We start from the raw sequence: 18,161 nt of genomic DNA on the forward strand, positions 1-18,161 counted from the left end.
AGTCCAGCTGTCTTGCAATTCTCTCTTCTCATATTTTCCGGCTTGTTTCAGAATGAATAAGGTGATGACTCTACAAACCTTGCACAAACTGGAAACCAGTGTAACTGTCAGATGGAAACTTTTTCCTTATTTGGCTTGCATTACAAATAGGGAGGACTTTACTGTGATGTCTGTCGAGGCATCCCCAAAGCCAGTGCGCAAGCTGGCTGTAGCAGATGTAGTGGTGCCTCCTGTTGACAAGAGAAAAAGCAATATTCACTTTTCAGCATAGCAAAATGAAAATATGATTTAGGTCTTTTACAAATTTGAAAGTTATTCATGCATCTGTACAATTAATTCCCGTCTAACAGAAGCTGTACAGTGTAACTTTCACTGTCAATTTATTCTCCCTGGAAGTATGGCAAACTTTGAATTCTGCTGCAGATGATTGAGAGAGAATGAGACCCACCCAATATTAGAACTCTAGTGCAATCACAATTTGTTACTGCAGCAAAATAATGCCTGAAGGCAATGCAGCTTTTGACTGACAAAACCTGGTAGTCGTCTTACACCCTCTATACTAGTGTTGTGGCCGACGTCAATGTCCACGCTGATATCATCCGCATAGCACGAAGATGTTAAGTATGCGACTTATGTATTAAGCAGCTCTGTGCATGGAGTCATTCTATTCGAAGGAGCCATAAACTACAAGTGCACTTCTGTCAACAGCTCTCAGTTGTTTTCCCACAACACGGCACATGCCAAACTTTCTGCAAGTGCCGCAAAACTACTCTATAACTTCATTTGCTAACTGTAAAATTTCCAACACTTACTCAAACTGTGGAAGTTTCGGTGTACTGGCCTTTGGGAGAACGTCTTTCTTTTTTTTTTTGGTTGTTACATTTCAGCACATGTAAAATGTCAGTGTCAAAGCATTTTGGAGAGGTTTACTGTGTGCAGGTGTTGATGATGGTATCAGTGAAGTCAATTTTTTAAATTATATTTGCAAACTATACAACACTCACCTAATGCAAGTGGGTAAAAAAAAAAAAACTAGCAAATAAAACTTTGAGTGCTGGTATGGCGATTGTTCTGGCAGCAAGTGGGGACAGGCTATAACAAGAGTTGTCGGGCTAGTTAGTGATCGTCTGCAGAAGCCAGTCCTGCTCTGTGTGTTTTTCTCTTCTGTGTCGTTTTTTAGTGCATTTTCCCACGGCTTCCGCAGGAGACAGGCTACTTCACTGCATGCAATTTCACTTAGCACAGAGTCCTCCGAAATGAGATTGCTTTTGTACTTATTTACTGCATTTCTTGTGGCATTCCTTATTTATTTATGTTTTGAAGTGCTGCACTTGCTGAAGGTCATACCTGGCTAATAAAACAAGCAAATGTGTCCGGACAGCATCCCCCCCCCCCCCCCCGTTACTTCACATCAGTGTGCATGCCCTTTCCATTTAGCAAGTTCACATTATCAGATGATGCGTGTTTTCTCATTTACTCGTGCATGGAATTAAGCAAACCAGTAATTTGCATGGTGAAACGTCTTGCTCATGCGCTTCTACGAAAACAAGAAAAATATGAAAACCAGCGATGTGTTCGCGCTAACGTGGCGCAATATCAACACTGTAGACAGTGTAGATGATCGCAGGTAAGTAACGTTAAAGGGGAAGCTTTATTTTATTAACACTGCCTTCCGCAATAGATTTCATTACAGCATTTCTTGCTCGAGAAAATGAAAAACAGGTGCCGCTTGTTCAAGTTATGTCGCCTTTCGCTCAAGGTTCTTACCTTGTGTTCTCGACTAGCAGTCCATGATCAAGAAGCATTTGGAGTAAATGCGGATGATCTGTAACACCCAGACGGCTGCTTCAACTACGTAGTCGCCGCCGGGATCTCGCCAGATGCTCTCAAGAGCAGTCGGCATCGGCACGCACCGCCCGCAGCTGCACCTGTTCGAAAGCTTCGGTTAGCGATTGCGCACTCTCGCAACGGTCAAACGTAGGCTAGGCTACAAGACTCGGACATGCATACCAATGCGTAGTTCCGAAACGGCTGGGATCGGGAGGCTGACGGTCGGGGCTTCTGCAAGCCGGAGTTGTGCCGCGGTTACCGCGGCCTCTCGACACAAGTGTTACTGTACCGGTCGCTCGCAGGGTCCATCTTCGCCGACCTGGCACCCGAAAAGTTGCATCGGCGTAAGGCTCAAAGCCCACGATGTAACCATGTTTTAACAGTAGCGACTATATTCTAGTTCACTATAGCAGCACAGCGACGCTGGAACCCACGGAGGAACCTAGGCGTCGGCCATATTAAAAAACCCTGTGTGAGCGTAGAGTAGGGCACAATTAGAACATCTAAAATACACCGAGCTTGGTCAACTTTGGCTCAGCAGGCTCCGGCAACGGGAGCTTCTCGTTGGCTTAGCGCTATGACGTATCTGTTGAGTTGAGGAGGACGCGCGCTAGGAAACCGAAATTCTGTTTTTGTCGCTATTAAATCAACGCGGGCGATGAAACGAATCGAGGTATATTATATGATGCAGGACAAGGATTCCATTTAACTAAGCCGTGCAAAATTTCCGGAAAACGTTTCACGACCCCTTTAAGAAGTCTTTGATGTATTAAAAAGTTGCTTTCCCCACACTGCATCTTCTGCAGGTTGTTTCGGACTCTAGAGTGCTTCAAAAACTCTTTTGACATCCAAGGCAAAGAGGGTTTTACTACTGTGTTTGCTGTGCGGCTCAATGACTTCTGTCTTGAGATGCAGCGGCACGTCCTGCAAAGTTAAGTGCTGCCTGAAGCCAAACACGGTGTGGAGCATGTAATCGTTTTCCTTCAGGTACTCCGAAAACCTTCGACGCACTGCTCTCTCCATCAGCTCTCCGGTACACACGAAGTAAGCGAAATCGAACGGAGCTTGTTAATATTCACCTCCTTACATGATTCAGGTAAAAAGCTGACGTCTGCCGATTTCCACGCCAGGCGCAGTTTACGAGCTCTCCAGCACTTATTGATGTCACGCGGCCTAGTGCCTCCTTATTCATGTTTGCGAGTTAATCCGCCATAACTTCGCCATGCAATGGCACCGTACCCTTTCACATGGACAGCAGCGCCGCCTATATTTTTCTACCTCGAAATACCTGTCGAGTTCTGGATTATCTTTTCCTTCATACTGCAACACAGACTCTCCATCGTAGGTCGTACAGAGGTGTTTGGTCGTGAAGGCTACGACAATTTGCTCGCCGACACCAACATATCCGTGGCGTTCCGGTGCTGCTCTCCCCGCGTCATGCAGCGCCAGATCAAGAATCCGAGGAGGCTGCAAGAAAACTTGACGGCAAGCCCGCATCTCAAAAGAGCCGCACTTGGTTAGCTGGTTGCTCTTAGCCATAGGTCCATGCATGTTCCCCTGCTTCGCTTCTGATTTCAGCAATATGTAATTTTCAGCTTGCGATTGTGTTTTCGCGTCTTCCCTCTTCTAATGAGGCCCCTCCAGACATCCCATAAGTGGAGCAGGTGGTTGTCGACTACCAAGGCACCCTGTGAGGCCCGCAGCGTTTTCGTGGCACTGTCCCTGGCAGCTAGCAGCAAACGATGAGTTGAGGATCCTGAGACTTTCTAAATAGCGACGAATAGATAAGCCATGAGCCTAGCGTGTCCCCTTTGTTGTGGTCTAGGTAGATTTGGAAGGTTTAGAGCATATAGTGGCTACTGCGAAATGTTTCTTTTGTATTTTTCCACTCGCAAGTTTTAACATTTTTGACAGGCGTCAAACCAGGTCATCTGTTTCTTCCCACGCTATAACATATTCTCTTAGGATGTAATGGTCCGCCAGAAAAGAAAGATCCATATCCGCTATTTCTGATGCCAACTTGCTAAGAAGCCTTTTTATATCCTCTTTCTTGTAAATCCAGAGAAAGCTGCGCACTCTAAAATCCCCCACTATAATAACCGGTGCGAATTTTTGCAGCTTGCGGCACTTTCTGAAAGGTTTCGTCAAAGACTGCGGTCCTGCTTTTCGGCCAGATAACATAGTAAATCCGTATGCTGTTTTACTGGAACATGCGTTAGAGAGAATATGAATAAAGACATGTTCGAATTCAGCATTCAGTTCGAGGACTATTGCTGAAGCTGCAGTGTCATAGTGTACGGGTAAGCTAGTCGAATCATTAGTTCGACGCTGACTCTATGCCCCAATTCTAGCTTCCACATTAACGTCCTGTTACATGATTATATCCGACCTGTCACCTTGCAAGGATAACCGCTTACGTTTAAAACCCCTGCAGCCTCACTGTAATATTTTCAACTTTAGCTGACGGATCATGTTGCCGCAATGATTTCAGAGCGCGGCTCTTTGGCGCCCGTTACTGCGTTTCGCGTCGTCGTCGCCGTTGTCCCTCGTAACCAGCTCCGCAGCCGGGGCAGCGCGCGCTCCTGCCGCCACCGTTCGCCGCTGCGTGTACCCTCCCCCCCCCCCCCCCCCCTTCCTCTTCCTCCGTGGCGGCAGGAGCGCACACGTTCGCCGCTGCTTGTACCCCCTTATCCTTCTTTCTGCGTGGCGGCGACGGTGTTCTCCGGTTGCCGAAGTGCCGGCTCGGCATCAGCGGATCACGGTGCATCCCAAGCCGAAACGCAGAGCCACGTTTACTTGACTCGCTAGCGGCGTCAGTCAGTCGCTACTATCCCTTTGCCGTGCAACGTTCATATGGGCCCACGCATTGCCTCCCGCGACCTCCCGATAACTTAATTGCTCTCTTGACTCCTCTTCCAATGCCACCTCTGTACGGCGGCAATCAGAGCGCCGGATCGGTGGCGGCGGATCTCGATATGTGCACCGCTCGAGCTGAAACGCATCGCCGCCGCCGAACAGCTGATGAGCTGCGCCCAAAGTTCGCATTAGGAAGTAACGCAATCGTCGGTAATTTTTTTTTTTGCGTATACTCAGTTCAAGCATGTCTGAGATGAAAAAATTTATGATCTCTCTTTTCCCGAAACGTGGACCAGATCTGTTTACCAGTGAAGCTGTAGTGATACCACGACAGCTGGACAGAACCGGCTCATCAGCTTGCTCGTTCTATTCTCCATTTCGATGCCGCTACTACTCTTTGCCATGGAATTGTTGTAACAGCATATAATGCAGCGTTCCTTCGACTCTTTCTTGTTGAAGTTTGGTTGAACGTGCGGAAAAAGAGGTAGAAAGCGCAGTAGAGAGGAAAACATTTTTTAAATACTTGAAAAGTCAGAGGGCTCTTGGCCCTTATTCTTCCTTGAAAATAAGAATCCTTCTGTCTCATATTCGTCGGCCTTTATTTAAATGGCCCTGCTGATAGCTAATCATCAAAAAGTAAACTCATCAACATGACAATGCGCCATTATCGGCATTCAAGAAGTTTTTTTATGTTCACAGATTGTGAAAACATAAATCTATGTTCTTCATGGTGTATTGATGCGAGATGTGAAATTTCTCACCTCAACGCAACACAGTTTTTCTGCAATCAGATTTTCAAGATAAGCGCCTCTTGTTGCGAGTCATACCCTATATAACCAGCTACTTGTACAGGCCACCCTGTTCTGATGACATCGTAAATAATATTAGCAGCTTACGAAGTCTTTATTATTTTTTTTTTCAAGGCCCAGAGTCTACCTCCAGCCCCAGGGAAGGAAGAGGGGTGTTTTGGATACCCGTGGCAGAGCAGTCTGCTAATAGACCGGCAGCGCCGTTACGCTTTCAGCGCTCTGGTTCTAGCGCCGGCGCGCCACTAGTCGTGCCGGCACTCAGCCTGAGCATTTCGGAACTGGTATCTTTGATGGCGACGCTGTCGAGAGACAGCGTTGCGTCCTTGGACGATGACGGTTCACCGTCGTCTGAAATGAAAGATTCTTCGAAAGGTCTTCCAGCTGACCTTCGTCTCGAGGAGGACGACAACGAATGTTGTCATACTGGCGCTACGTCGCTCTCCGCTAAGCTTCAGTGCGCCGCAAAAAGCATTGCGCCTCCGAGAAGATGGGCAGCTGCCCAATGCATGCACCCTAAGATGTCCAACTTGGACAGATCAAGCTTAAACGTGGAACCTTCCGAAGCTGCGGCCGAAACTTTGTGCAAAAAGATGTCCGCATGCAGCAGTGACAGCTCCCTGGGCAAGACCTGTCCAGAAAGTGTCACTGGCGTCCCTGAAAGAGCCCCCCAGTGGACAGCCATGGCGGCAGACCAAAGAAGGCACAACCTTTGGACGAGCGTCTTCAATAAGGTAAGCCACGGTGCACGAGCAGCATTCGCTCCCTTGGAGTCGCTCATGGCAAAGAAGGCGGGCTCGTCCGAGCTCACCCCGGCAACTTCACTGGGCGAGAGCGCCGTCACAGAAGTGAGCGCGACGTCACCATCACCGTTTCTTCGAGGACTGACTCCAAAATCGGCGATGCTGCGTGAGAGTCGCAAGGGTGCGGGCAAGACCGCAACACTATTGGAAGATGGGAAGATTTTTTTGCCCGGTGATTCTTCACCGCCAAAGAAACATGGCAAAGAAAGAAAAAGTACGCTGTTTTGTTGTATTTTCTTCTTTTGGACGCGTTTAGGGCTCCTCAAAGGCGCACATCGAGCCAATTCAGTTGACACGGTGCTGAGAGTATACAGTATGAGTCTTCTTTTTCACAGTTCTTCAATGGAACGCATAGATATATATTAAAAAGAAGGGATAGTAGTCGCTTTTAAACTATTAATGCCTTTTATATAGCGATGGTCAACTATCTATAGTCGGTGAGGTACATTGCAGTTTACCTCAACTGCTTCAAACCCTATTGTAGCGGAGTAGATGTAGAACAATATGCGCAAAATTGAGTGCATTTATTTCCCTCCTCCTGCGCTATTGAAAACAATTCATAATACAGATTGCTCGCAAAGTGGCGCCCGCACTGCTTGCCTGGAGCCACACAAACGCCAAAACAGGCAAAAGTGTGGCAGTTGAGGTCTCTACACTGAAGATATTTTATTTTAAACAATTGGCAGAGGTTCGGTGATTTAAATTAGCAAAACACGCGTTTTTATTACTGCCACCTAAGCTAGTGGCAAGATACACTTACCTTGCAGGCCATATTCTGCATTTTCAGAGGCGCGAAACGCCAGCGTATGACCGTGGTTTTGTCGGCTACTACTAGCACACCGCTCTCTGTATATTAGGCGCATCGCGATCGAGTATACTTTTTCAAGTCGCGCTGATTACGCATGACAACAGCATAAATTAGTAGCGTTTACTTTAATCAAGATGCGTCGGGAAACACATTTAAGAACTGCCGAATGCAACAGGAATTCGTAGTCCGTCGACCGCCGAGCACGATAGCTGCTATCGACGCCGCCGTACTTCTTAGCTGTTTTGCGGACGCGAAATACAAGCCTCTTGGAATGTCGCCTACGGCCTTATCACTACCACGTGACATCTGGTGGAAGGGCTGCCTTTTGTGCTCCGAACGTCCCCTACAAGCCGAGACGCTACTCTGTTCTTGTCGTTATTGCTCTAGGGGACCAGCCTACAGGCCACAGGCACAGCCGCCGTCTCTAATAGCTACAGCTTGAACACGGGTTACTGCTGGACCCCATTCGACCCAGGAAAGACGCCTCAAGAACGGCAATGTTCCATAACCAAGCATTTGTACCGCTGATCTTCCAGCAGCCCCGACAGCTGCCAATTTTCACTGGCTCCCAGGGAGAAGATCCGGAGGACTGGCTAGGTCAATACGAACGAGTTGCTGCATTCACCAGCTGGAACAACGCGCTGAAGCTTCGTAACATGTACTTCGCACTGAAGGGGTTTGCTCGAACGGGGTATGACAACCACGAGTCCCCCCTAACGACGTGGGAGGAATTCAGGAAGGAACTACTTAAGGTATTTGGCAGCGTTGCGAGGAGAGTGCTGAACTACTACTTCAGTCTAAGTTCCAGCTCTCTAATGAGCAAGTCCTTGCTTACGTAAAGGAAATGAAGCGACTTTTTCATCCCGCGGACCCTGACATGCCCGAAGAAAGGAAGGTGCAGTTTATAATGCAGGGCGTCAAAGAAACCCTTATTTTGCCGGCCTTGCCAGGAACCCCCGAAAACCACTGCAGAGTTCATTCAGGAAGCGTCCACCATGGAGAGGCCCCTTGGTTCCCGAGCCCTTCATTGCAATCGCCCAAATCACGATACCTATCCCCTCCGATGATACATATCTGGGCAACGATCGGGATGTCATCGTAGAGGCCGTCCGAAAAAACAAACAAAAAAACTAAGCAACACGACGAGGTCGATAGCAGCAATCGTGCTGGGCGGTCGTCCGACTACGAATGCCCGTTCTTCAATTTAAATTCGACGCAGAAACGTCTAGATAAACCAACCAAGGGATAAGTACGAAAACAATTGCGCTTGCCTGCTATCATTCCCGACTAATCTCGTCGCATCTGGCGCTACAAAATGATAAAGGCGTGTTTCTAGACGCCGAGTGCGAGCAAAGAGCATAAAATTCGTCAGTGCGCCACAATCACAGTGACAAGGCCACATGTCAGTTTATTATGAAAAACAGCAAATAAAGATTTGAAGGGTTCACGCCATTACTCCCTCCTTAAAAAGGCATCGCCTCGATGCTTCCAAAATAAACAGAGAAAGGTAAACAAAAACATTTGAAATTAAATCACCTGAGGTGTTTATCACGCTTTATGTTTATGCTTATATTTATGTGAAGATCGTGTGTGAAGACACAATGGACATGAAGGTGGTGAAAATAAAGGAACAAGAGGAGAACTAAAACGAAGAGCGACAGAAGAAGGGGGAGAAACAGAGAAGGAGCGTTGAGCGCGGCATTTGGCGCAGCCGAAGGCTCCGCCGGGCCTGAGCTGTCGGCCCATATATCAGTTATCCGAAGGCGCTTGCGGGAAGCGCGTACAACCGACACCCGCCTGTTAAAAGCCGTGACAGACACTTTAAAACCTTGTGTCTGGTTTATTTTATCCAGCGGCGCCTGCTGTGAGAGTGCGGTCTGCTATGCTGTCCTTGCCCTTACTCTTAAATATGTTACTTTTTTTTTTTTTTTTCCGGCTTCGCGACCATGTCTTGTTTAGCATTACTTTCAGACAGCGGTCGGAGGCAAATATCGAAGGCCCTTTCATTTTGAAGGGGAATCCAGGCCCGGAAGCATATCCTAGTTAATAAAAAAATATGTTTGTCGTTTTAAAGACCAAGATTGTTGCGTATGCAATATGCTGGTGTGGAAGTATCAACAATGCCCGTCTACTCCTGTCGTACTGTGAACGCGAACAAACGGGATTTCCCGAGTTAAAACGAGCAGGCATGAAGATTTGTCCTGAAAATATAGTACGATAATTGCAGCGGAAAGTGCGAGTTCTTTTTGGGGCGTTTTGGCGGAGTTCTATGTTGTCCTTCTTGTACTGCAGGAAAGGCGCCAGTTCCTGCTGAACTCCGAGATGTGGCACGACACATTTATTTCTGGAAGAAAGAGTAAGCTTCAGAAAATGTTTGTCTTTTTTGTTCTCTTATCTCATGATGTGCACATGAGCCGTCTTGTACATTTGTCAGAACAATCCGTTGATTATCTTGTCTTCTTTCCGATTCCTGCTTCGAGAGTAACGATATTGTCGAAGACAACATCGAGCACTACCTACTGTTCGCGCACTATTCACATACCACCGGCCCCTCGCGCTATTAAGAATGAGAGTTGGGAGACATACAGAGAGAGAGAGAGAGAGAGAGAGAGAGAGAGAGAACGCACTTTATTACTCAGAATTTTGTCAGCCGATAAGTCACTCCAAGGGACGTCCGAAAAGTAATGCCGCTCTTTTTTTTTTTAACCCCGGACGCTGTTCATTCACAATTTATGAGCTTAACAAATATTAGAACCGTATATTTTCGGGCCTTATTTTTTATTGTGATTACATTGCTTTGCGCCACCAGTGAACAAGGAGACGTAATCTTTCTTTGCACCGGCATTTAAAGCGATAGCATTAAATAGCGGCATCGGCCCTAGATGGAAAATACTGATTGGTCGAGAGGGGATCGTGGCGTTACACGTAGTGACGTCACCTAAAAGAAAAAAATTGGAGGACGCTTAAGTAAGATGTGTTGTCGGCCTAGTTGGTGCAGTACTTCAGACATCTTATAATAGCGCGAACAAAAACACACACAGGACAGGGTACAGGACAAGCGCTATTGGTGCAGTACTTCAGACATCTTATAATAGCGCGAACAAAAACACACACAGGACAGGGTACAGGACAAGCGCTATTGGTGCAGTACTTCAGACATCTTATAATAGCGCGAACAAGAACACACACAGGACAGGATACAGGACAAGCGCTATTGGTGCAGTACTTCAGACATCTTATAATAGCGCTTGTCCTGTACCCTATCCTGTGTGTGTTTTTGTTCGCGCTATTATAAGATGTCTGGAGGACGCTTAAGCTTCGCCTTTAAGAATGGAACGCGATAGCGTTATCGCGCCTCATTCGTATCATCTACTCATTTGCTTGTCGCGCTTTTGAGTGACACAAAGATGTAGTTCACATGATACAACATTCGGTAACTTGTCCAAAGTTACTCATTTTTATTGATTAATCCTTCCGGGACGTAGAAGCGCTGCTAGCCACCTTGCCGAAACGCGCGGGCCTCAAGTTGCAGTCGTAGTTCGTCGGCAACATCGTTGCCGATCCGAACCGGTGCGATGCAGATCTCGGAGGCCATGCCCTGTCTATTTTATTCCGTGTGCAACACGCATGATGGCGCTACGTGCACTCCAAGCGAAGAGGAAGTACAGCGGAAAAGTAATTTGCCACTCGCTTAACTGCGTGTCCTGTAATTCTGTAATTCACATGCTCATAATTATTATTATACGCCGCAATACACTTATCTAAGGGACATTTCTGAGACAACACCGCAATCAGTAGACGCGCCTTTGTCCATTTCAAACCATCTAGCTGGCGTGTCTGAATCCGCGCACACTGGTCTTATCGCGACTAAGTCCCTGGGACTTTGGCATGATATAGATGGCAAAGTGCTTCTGATAATTTTGCAAACGTGTCCTGGGTGACGACTCCGCCAAAGTACCTTGGCGTGCCACTAGAATGCTATCGTGATAGCGAGACTTATTGGAGAGCATGCAGAGATGACAAGCGGGAAAGGGCAGATAAGTGGAAAGAAGCTGGCTTAGCAATTTTTGCAAGAGCCACAGCCTAAATCTGAAGAAGGAACGCAACAGATTAGTAAGAAAGAAACCCATCAACGAATTAGCGGTGAGGGGGAGGACAGAAGAGTTCAGGATCTCGCTACAGAATAGGTATTCAGCTCTAACTGAGGATGGCGACATTACCCTAGAGGCAAGGAACAATAACTTCAGAGATATCATTATTGAGTGCGCGGTAGAAGTAGGCGGTAGGATAGTTAGAGAGGATATCGGTAAGCTGTCTAAGGAGACAAAAGATTTGATTAAGAAACGCCAGAGTATGAAAGCTTCCAATCCAACAGACCAGATCGAATTGGCCGAGATATCAAAGCTAATCAATAAGCGCAAGGTGGCCGATATAAGGAAGTATAACATGGAGAAAATTGAGCATGCTGTAAAGAACGGGGGAAGCCTTAAAGCGGTAAAGAAGAAATTGGGCATAGGCAAAAACCAGATGTATGCGATAAGGGACAAGGCGGGCAACGTCATCACTAATATGAAAAAAAAGATAGTCAAAGTAGCCGAGGAATTCTATACAGATCTCTACAGTAGCCAAAGTAGTCAGGACCGTAATGAGATTGGCGGTAAGGAAAAACAGTCAGACGTTCCACCAGTGACGAAGGACGAGGTCAAGAAAGCACTAGAAACTATGAAAAGGGGGAAATCAGCTGGAGAGGATCAGATAACTACAGATTTGCTGAAGGACGGGTGGGATATCGTGCTAGAAAAACTGGCCACCCTGTATACGCAGTGCCTGGTGTCATCGACGGTACCGGAACCATGGAAGAATGCAAACAATATCCTCATTCACAAGAAAGGGGACTCTAAGGACCTTAAAAATTACAGACCAATCAGCTTACTGTCTGTTACGTATAAGGTATTTACTAAGGTAATCGCTAATAGAATCAGGATAACCTTAGACTGCAATCAAGCAAAGGATCAAGCAGGGTTTCGGAAACGGTACTCTACTATCGATCATATCCATACCATCAATCAGGTGATAGAAAAATGCTCGGAATATAACCAGCCCTTAACATAGCATTCATTGATTACGAAAAAGCATTTGACTCAGTTGAAACCTCGGCGGTAATGCAGGCATTGCGAGATCAGGGGGTAGACGAGCCGTACATGAAAGTGCTGGAAGATATATACCTATAGTGGCTGCACAGCAACCATAGTTCTGCATAAAGAAAGTAACAAAATTCCCATAAAGAAAGGTGTTAGGAAAGGGGCCACAATCTACCCAGTACTATTCACAGCTTGTTTAGAGGAAGTATTCAGAGACTTGGAATGGGAGCAGTTAGGGATAAGGGTAGATGGAGAATACGTCAGTAATCTGCGATTTGCTGATGACATTGCCTTACTAAGCAACTCGGGAGATAAACTGCAAATAATGATTGATGACCTAGACAAGAAAAGTAGAAAGGTAGGCTTGAAAATTAATATGCAGAAGACTAAGGTAATGTTCAACAGCCTTGGGAAGGAACAGCAGTTTACATTAGGTAGTGAAGTACTGGAAGTAGTAGGCGAATATGTCTACTTAGGACAGGTAGTAACCGCAGATCCGGACCATGAAAAGGAAATAACAAGAAGAATAAGATTGGGATGGAGCGCATTTGGCAAGCACTCGCAGATTATGACTAGAAGCTTACCGGTATCGCTCAAGAGGAAAGTGTACAACAGTTGCATCTTTACTGTACTCACCTATGGGGCTGAAACGTGGAGGCTAACCAAGAGAGTTCTATTTAAGTTGAGGACAACCCAGAGGGCTATGGAACGAAAAATGGTAGGGGTAACATTAGGAGATAGAAAGCGTGCAGAGTGGGTCAGAGAAATAACTCAAGTTACCGACATTCTAGTAGAAATTAAGAAGAAGAAATGGACATGGGCAGGACATGTAGTGCGAAGAGAGGATAACCGATGGTCGCTGAGGGTAACAAACTGGATTCCAAGGGAAGGAAAGCGTAGCAGGGGGCGGCAGAAAGTTAGGTGGGCGGATGAGATTAAGAAGTTCGCAGGGGTCAAGTGGATGCAGCTAGCACAGAACCGGGTAAAGTGGAGAAATATGGGAGAGGCCTTCGCCCTGCAGTGGGTATAATCAGGCGGATGAGGATGATGATAATGATGATGATGACAGCGTGCAACCTCTTCTTCATTTCTAGGCTGTGGTAAGGGATGCAAGTATTACACTGTGCAAGACTGAGTGTGCAGAAGACTGAGTGTGCAGAAGCTGCATAGGATATTCGCGGTTGTTGTGTGGGCTTCAAAATGGGAAAGATGCAGCCGCACGAATTTATTCAGAAGTTTCAAGGATGGCGGCGTGGGCTTGGGGCATCTTTTTTTTTTTTTGCGGCAGATTGTCAGTAGATTTCTGCTCCTGCGTGACGTTCATGATCCATTTTTGTTCAGTGTCTGCCAAATTAGACTTGGACGTGCACTGCCAGATTTTGTTGTGCCAACCGAATGTTACACGGGAGGGATTTTTGGTTACTTTAGAGAAGTTGTTCAAAGTGTGCGATTTCTTTCTGCAAGATTTTCAAAAGAATATTTATCAACTGTGAAAAAGAAAAAGTTGTACAAAGATTTGTGCGACGTTGTTCTTTCGGAGCCCATCTATAGGCCATATACAGGGGAGGCCCTGGCAGGAATGTACTGAAGAGGGTAAAGAGAATGAAAGTGCCGGCAGCGGCTAAAACTTTCTTTTTTAAGTTGCACACTGGAACTTTGCCAGTAAAAGTGTTTTTTCTAGAAAAAGGGTTATTTCTTCCGTGGGGTGCACAATACTGAATTTGTAAACAACCAGAAACGATGTGTATCACTGTTGGGAAGGGGTTTATTTTTGGGACGTACTTCAAAGGACCATAAAGAAAGATTTACCTATTAATCCGTACGGAATACGGTACTTACCCACGCAAAATAAGGAGGGGGTTCCATATGATTCAGTCATATGCTAATGGGCCTCCACAGTATATGGCGTTCACGCATGGCAGGATATATCACTGTGATCCTGATGCGCGTCCTGCACGAATTTGTTTCCGCGAGGCTCTCCATTGGTTTATCGAGATTGTGAAGTTTGACGATGATAATCCTGAATAGTTGCCAAAGGTAGAACCTTTGATGGATCTAAAGGAATTTTAGAACGACGGAGCCAGCCCCTGGCAGTCTTATTATATCAATGTCTTGTGTGTGTTTGTGTTGTCTTGCAAAAGTCAGGCAATATAGAAGAAAAAAATGTGGCGTGGCCGAGTGGTTAGCGTGCTCGTCTCCCACTCCGGAGGCCAACGTTCGATTCCTCAGGTCGGCGATTTTTCCTACTCGTTTTTATTTATTAATGCTTCTGGGATTTTTCGCTCACGGCCAACGCCCGACGACGCGGGACGGCGGCCGCCGACACCGACTTTTCTGCGACACGGGGCCCTTAATGCTATCGCGTTAAAATTGGGTGGTAGAGTAGTGGAATCAAACCTCTTACCTTCGTTCGCTGTTCAGACCCCCACTCTTCTGGTGCACATTCGTCCGACTGGGTTAAAAATATTGAATGTTAACGCAACAAGCGGGCCGATATGTTTGACCCCCAAGAGATCCCTTAACGCTATCCCTCGACACTCTTTAGGTCGCTCTCAGATTAACATCGCGTAATGTTGAGTCCGGTGTTTTTTTTTTTTTTTTTCAGGCGGTACCAGCTTCTACATAAAGAACTCTTCCTGAGCGTAGTCGCAACATGTGCCATTACGTCCATCATGAACCTGTCTACCAACAATTGTAACCTGGAGTTCTTGCTTTACTTCCGAAGGTAGGTAACTGGTTGTATAGGGTTCAGAAAATGCGTGTGCTGTGGGGTATTCTTACAAATATTTGGATTCAATTAAATCCATGAAGCGTTTCAGTGCACTGTCAATGAAATATCTTTTGAATGCGATTAAGGCTGCGTGTTTCGAAGTCGCATCTTTTTTGAGGATGCGACGCCCGTGTGCTGTGCGTTGTCAGTGCACGTTAAAGAACCCCAGCTGGTCGAAATTTCCGGAGTCCTTCACTACAGCGTCTCTCATAGCCTGAGTCGCTTTGGGACGTGAAACCCCACAAACCAACCAACCAACTGACCTATGGGGCTGAAACATCGAGGTTAACGAAAAGGGCTCTACTTAAGGTGAGGACAACGCAGAGGGCCATGGAACGGAAAATGGTAGGTGTAACGTTAAGAGATAGGAAGCGTGCATAGTGCGTCAGAGAAATAACTCAAGTTACCGACATTCTAGTGGAAATTAAGAAGAAGAAATGGGCATGGGCAGGACATGTAGGGCGAAGAGAGTATAACCGATGGTCTCGTAACCAATTAAATTCCAAGAGAAGGTAAGCGTAGCAGGGGTCGGCAGAGAATTAGGTGGGTATATGAGATTAAGAAATTAGTAGGGGCCAAGTGGATGCAGCTAGCACAGGACCGGGTTAATTGGAGGAAAATGGGAGAGGCCTTCGCCCTGCAGTGGATATAGTCCGGCTGATCATGATGATGCTTGGCCGAATGTAGTGTTCTCATTATGCTAGCCCACCGAAAGCTCTGAAGTCGTTGTGGAAACTGCAGCAAGCCGCTCGCCCTTGAAAGAATTCCGGTGAGGAGAAAGCGATATCAAAATGAATGTCACAAAACATGTTTTTGGCGCCGCATTCGAAAGCCGCATTTTGACCGCTGGTCGCGATACTGAGTCTTTACACCCCAGGGGTCGGGCGTTACTGCAGAATAACGTTTCCTGTATTTGACGATTTTAAGGCACTTGCCAGGCGGATGGCTCTTCGGTCAGGAGCCCGCAGTGTTGTCCAGAAGCAGCCGGTAAAGCCACATGGCGTCCGCTCACCTCGTCTCGACTGTGCCACTCCGGCGCCTGCAAATGACACGCCGGAACGCCCAGCATATGATTTAATGTCATTCCGTAGCTACTGCTTAGTCTCCATAACTGTGAGGGGACTGTCGTGACGCTGGGACTAAGTCGACCCGGCCTTCACTTGGTAGCGTGCAGAGACTCCGGGTTGACGAAGGATTGAATCTTCGAAGTTGGTAAAATATATACAAGCAGGTTTAATGGCACTTTGAGAAAACTTATTTACATAAAAAAGGGTATATCAGCAAAATGGCAAGCGTTAAGAGTTCATAGCGAGAAGTGTCTGGATGAGCCGTTTACCCGAGGCTCAGAGCGTCATTTCGTGCTCTGCAACATCCTTAAATCCCCCTATGTCCAGCCCCTCTCTGAAGATGCTGACCAACCAGTTCCAGGGCACGCCCCTCAGATATCGGCATCCAATCGAACACATCACTGCACTGATGGTCTGATGCACTGACTGGTCCGGTATTGTTTCGTCGGGCGTGGTCACTTGTTGGAGGGTAGAGCTTGGGAACGGCGAGGAGGTACGTTTCTATTCGTCTGCAAAGATCCGATATGGTGGTTCCGGCAAGTGGATTTCCTTCTCAGAAATCCAAGTGTACGTGCGCGCTACGAATACTGCTCCCAGCATTGTCCCTTTCCTGGCAATTGCAACTCTTTCCTGCATTCCCGGGAAATCCTCTAATGGCCGTATTCGTCATGCTCCTTTCTTCTCCTGTAAGTCAGCGGACGTGTCATTCCGATCGTCTCCTTTGGACAATAGGCATTCCTCACTTGACAATAGCGCCTCTCGACGGGAAGGGTGAACAGTTGAACAAAAGCACTTCCGGCTATTTCCCGGGCGAGATTTCTTTGTATTTTTCTTGAGGTTCCCTTGACAGGGTCAATTTGACAGTTGCAGGGTCTCGACAAAGCAAAGCAGGCTCACACAAAAAGATTCATGGAAACAGGCTCACTTAGAGCCCTTGCACCAACAGCACATATCAATATCATGCCCACAGGCGAACAATAGGGCGCGCGAGCGCGGACCATGCACGGTCAAAACAGGACTCTTGTGTAAACAATTCGTAACTTGAACATTTCTTTTTGTTGTTTATTTTTTATTTCAGAAATTTTGGTCACGAAGCAGTTGTATCAACGGATCAGTGGTGGCTCCTGTTTTTCCCCCCGGAAGTTGTAGCCATTCTATGCCACTGGCACTTCATGTGGATGACTTTTTTTCGTCATTAGTACGTATACTAGGTCTTTCTCTGAAACTGGGTGTGCGGGAACGCTACTGAATTTCGATCGCTTGAACATGGGAGAAAGATACAGAGGGCTATGTGAATAGTTGAAACATTATGCAAACTGTTTGTCATATGATTCGGCGCACGGATCGAGTGTAACTGTTTTTCTTTTCCATTAGGTTCTAGAACTTCATTTACGTTATTTAAATGTGCTTTCAAATAAATAAAGGTAGAATGAAGAGTATCGGCAGACATGAGGGTATATGAAACTAACGGCAACCAATTCATTATGCTTCCTGTGGACAAAAACGTGTTCTAGAAAATCAACTCCATATGTAGTCTTCGCTTCACTGAAGGAAGACTATTCTTTTGTTACTTTTCAGGGATTTTCTTTACCCCTTGACCGTTATCTTGTCGATACTGCATTCATGCATACTATTATACCTGCACATTATGTTGTCATTAACGAAAAACCTAAATATTTTCTAGTCGCACAGATGTTTAAAATTGGTGCGTCGGGTTTGGCACCTTAACTCACAGCTGTTTCGAAGACTGTAGAGATACTTGTTTTTTTTTGTTTTTTTTTTCTGTGTATGTTTTCTATTTTTTTTTTCGTCTTAATATTCTCGCTTCACAATATTCCCTCTGACTTACTGGCATGAAAATCCGCATCTGGTTGGCATGTTTGCATTTTAGTCTTGCTTAGTAGCCCAATCCCAGCAGCCCCTGCTATAGCCATATGTTCAATTCGACCAGATTTCATTGTTCAGGATTATGACGCACTCTCATAAAAACATGCTCACTAACGTTATAACAAATTAGAGTTGAAGAATAACATGAAGGTATTCAAAGGCTAATTCACTGCTGGAATTATTTACATCCGCG

At 46.3% G+C, this 18,161-nt stretch overlaps 1 protein-coding gene and 1 long non-coding RNA gene across 2 annotated transcripts in view; one reads left to right on the forward strand and one right to left on the reverse strand.

Annotated features, from left to right (window-relative positions):
* Positions 1–18,161, forward strand: part of LOC146172388 (solute carrier family 13 member 4-like) — a 54,500-nt gene that overhangs the window by 11,956 nt on the left and 24,383 nt on the right. Inside the window, exons 3-6 of the mRNA XM_084585764.1 lie at positions 3,185–3,193; positions 9,408–9,459; positions 14,850–14,969; positions 17,160–17,279. Coding sequence (XP_084441890.1) covers positions 3,185–3,193; positions 9,408–9,459; positions 14,850–14,969; positions 17,160–17,279 — 301 coding nt within the window. The remainder of the gene's footprint in view (positions 1–3,184; positions 3,194–9,407; positions 9,460–14,849; positions 14,970–17,159; positions 17,280–18,161) is intronic.
* On the reverse strand, positions 122–2,273 carry LOC146172389 (uncharacterized). The gene is made up of 3 exons (XR_014702535.1): positions 2,011–2,273; positions 1,768–1,928; positions 122–230 (listed from the first exon to the last, which is right to left on the reverse strand). It is a non-coding gene; the product is annotated as an uncharacterized LOC146172389 (long non-coding RNA).

This window comes from Amblyomma maculatum, unplaced genomic scaffold (genome assembly GCF_055883805.1).
Source record: "Amblyomma maculatum isolate TAMU_Amacu unplaced genomic scaffold, ASM5588380v1 scaffold_13, whole genome shotgun sequence".
NCBI classification, from domain to species: Eukaryota; Metazoa; Arthropoda; class Arachnida; order Ixodida; family Ixodidae; genus Amblyomma; species Amblyomma maculatum.